The sequence below is a fragment of the Colobus angolensis genome, unplaced genomic scaffold, assembly GCF_000951035.1.
Source record: "Colobus angolensis palliatus isolate OR3802 unplaced genomic scaffold, Cang.pa_1.0 Scaffold1513, whole genome shotgun sequence".
In the NCBI taxonomy this organism is placed as follows: domain Eukaryota; kingdom Metazoa; phylum Chordata; class Mammalia; order Primates; family Cercopithecidae; genus Colobus; species Colobus angolensis.
The window spans coordinates 4,396-6,763 of NW_012114615.1; the positions used below are offsets into that span (position 1 = coordinate 4,396).

The 2,368-nt window shown below is 54.2% G+C and overlaps 1 protein-coding gene across 1 annotated transcript; it reads right to left on the minus strand.

Annotated features, from left to right (window-relative positions):
- Positions 1-626: 626 nt before the first annotated feature.
- Positions 627-1,776, minus strand: TMEM256 (transmembrane protein 256). The gene is made up of 4 exons (XM_011936298.1): positions 1,645-1,776; positions 1,307-1,338; positions 959-1,039; positions 627-859 (listed from the first exon to the last, which is right to left on the minus strand). Exons 1-4 carry the CDS (start codon positions 1,727-1,729, stop codon positions 716-718), a joined length of 342 nt encoding a protein of 113 aa, XP_011791688.1. The 5' UTR covers positions 1,730-1,776; the 3' UTR covers positions 627-715.
- Positions 1,777-2,368: the final 592 nt, after the last annotated feature.

A 2,368-nucleotide genomic window follows, 5' to 3' on the forward strand; every position in this document is an offset into this window, starting at 1 on the left:
GCAACAGAGTGAAACTCTGTCTCAAAAAAAAAAAAAAAAAAAACTAAAAACAGGCCAGGCATAGTGGCTCATACCTGTAATCACAGCACTTTGGGAGGCCAAGGCAGGCGGATCACCTGAGGTCAGTTCGAAACCAGCCTGGCCAACATGGCAAAACCCCGTGTCTACTAAAAATGCAAAAAATTAGTTGGGCATGGTGATGGGCGCCTGTAAGCCCAGCTATTCAGGAGGCTGAGGCAGGAGAATCGCTTTAACCCAGGAGGCAGAGGTTGCAGTGAGCCAAGGTCGCACCACTGCACTCCAGCCTGAGTGACAGAGCAAGACTCCATCTCAAAATAATAATAATAATAAAATTAAAAACCTAGTATGCATCAGAACCACAAAATGAGCTTATTAAAATACAGATTCTCAGGCCCAAAAGAGTGCTTCAGTAGGAATCTGCATTATTTCAAGCATTCTTTATGATTTTGATGCCCACCAGGGTAAGAATATTATAAGTTAACTTGAAGTGAACAGAATCCCCAGACCTAAGCCTCACTGATTAAATCTTAGGAAATAGAGGGAGTTCAGAGGTTAAATCCCTACCCTTCCTCCTCCAAGAGGTTAGATGAACAAAGACTCCAAAGTTTATTTGCCTTTCCTTTTTAATCCTCTTCTTACTCCAGCTGTTTAAAAAACTCTGCCCAGAAAACCCAGTAATTAAGCAAAAGGGAGCTCAAAGAGCCAAGGCAAGCCAGCCCAAGAGCAGCAGGGTCCCTCCCGCAGGGGCCAAAGTCTGGATGCTGGGGTCTCCACTCAGAGCCTGGTAGTAAAAGCTGGTGCAGAATAAGGTCGTTCCGGAAGCTAGCAATAACCCGGCCTGAAGGAGACACAGCACAGAAAACAGGATTGTAAGAACGGGGCAGGCTGAGAGGGAGTGTGTGGGGCTTGGTCAGGGTTAGGCACAGGGAAAGATTACCCAGAGGGGCTTTCTGCAGTGGGGCACCCCTAACAGGGCCAGGCTATGTAAGAAGTGGTGTTTGTTGGCCTTTTCAAACAGCTGTAAGAAAAAGAGAAACGAAGGGATATCGTAGGCAATACGGGTGTCTGAAATCGCCTGATGACACAAGGGACCAAAGTACATTACCCCGCCCCACCCTTTAAGTCCCAGCTTGACTTCAGGCCTTTGGCTTACAGACCCTTTGGCCTTTGCTGCTCCAGAGATCCGCGGCTCGCCCCCGCCCTCCCCGCCCACTTCCCCCAGGGACCCCAGACTTTATGCCTTCGTAGACCCGCGAGTCAGGGAGCCCCAGCGCAGTTACTTCACCTCCTTCCCGTAGGCATCTGGGAATTGGGCGCCTGTGGAGAAAAGAAGCAAAGGTTATCGGTCCTAGTGCCAGCCCTGACCGCCCCCAATCCGGGGGGACCCAGGTGGACATTGGCGAGAAACGGCACCACCCCCTCCCAGGAAGCTTCCGATTGGTAGGAACACGCTGGGGCAGTACTGGGAACCAATTGGACCCAGCTGGGGGACTTTAAAAGGTTTAGGGCTCCGCGGGCAGGCTGATAAACGGGAGGCTGGGCACTTCCTATAGGTTGCGCCCTTGCAGCAGACCCCGGAGGACGCCCCAAGCACAGTCCCAGCTTCGTCCCCAGCCCCCTGACCGTGCGCCCCGTAGGAGGCCAAGCCTAAGGCCGCAGCTCCGGACAAGGCGCCCAAGCGGCGGAAAGCTGCAGCTGGCCCGGCCATAGCTGTAGAACAGGACGCACCACACCAACACCGCCTAGGCCACCCAAGAGGCCAGCCAATCCCGGCCGTCCATGCAAATAAGGTTCACAGGCGCCCAATCCGGGCCGTTTTCATTTCAGCATTGAGCTCTTCACCCGCCTTTGTAAAACCGCTGCAGAGTGGCGAAGACGTCTGGCGGGCGGAGAAACCAGCACCAATTAGGAGCGGAGGAGCTAAGCAGTGGGGGGCGGGGTTGAGGGCTGGACTAGGGGATTTGCGTCACGGATTGGCCCACTTTCCAAGTTGATCGCGTCTTCGAACCCCCCTAACCCCCCCGCTCCGGCCAATTTCCAAAGATCCCGGTCTTCTCTCAAAGTTCCGCCCCCTTTCCCACAGGCTCCTCCTGTTCAGCTTCAAATCAAACCCACTCCCAAAAAGAGGCGGACTCAAAGATAGCAAAGCCCCACCTATTGCCAGTAAACCCCGCCCACTGCACAGATGGCTCCTCCCCATGTCTGAAGGCTCCGCCTTCTTTGTATGATGCCCCGCCCCCTGTAGTTAAGATTTTTCTCCCCCCTACCCCCCCCGAGACCGCGAGAACCCCGAGGGTGGAAGATCCGGGGGAATGTCTCCACCCTGCCCTGGCCCGCTACGTTCATC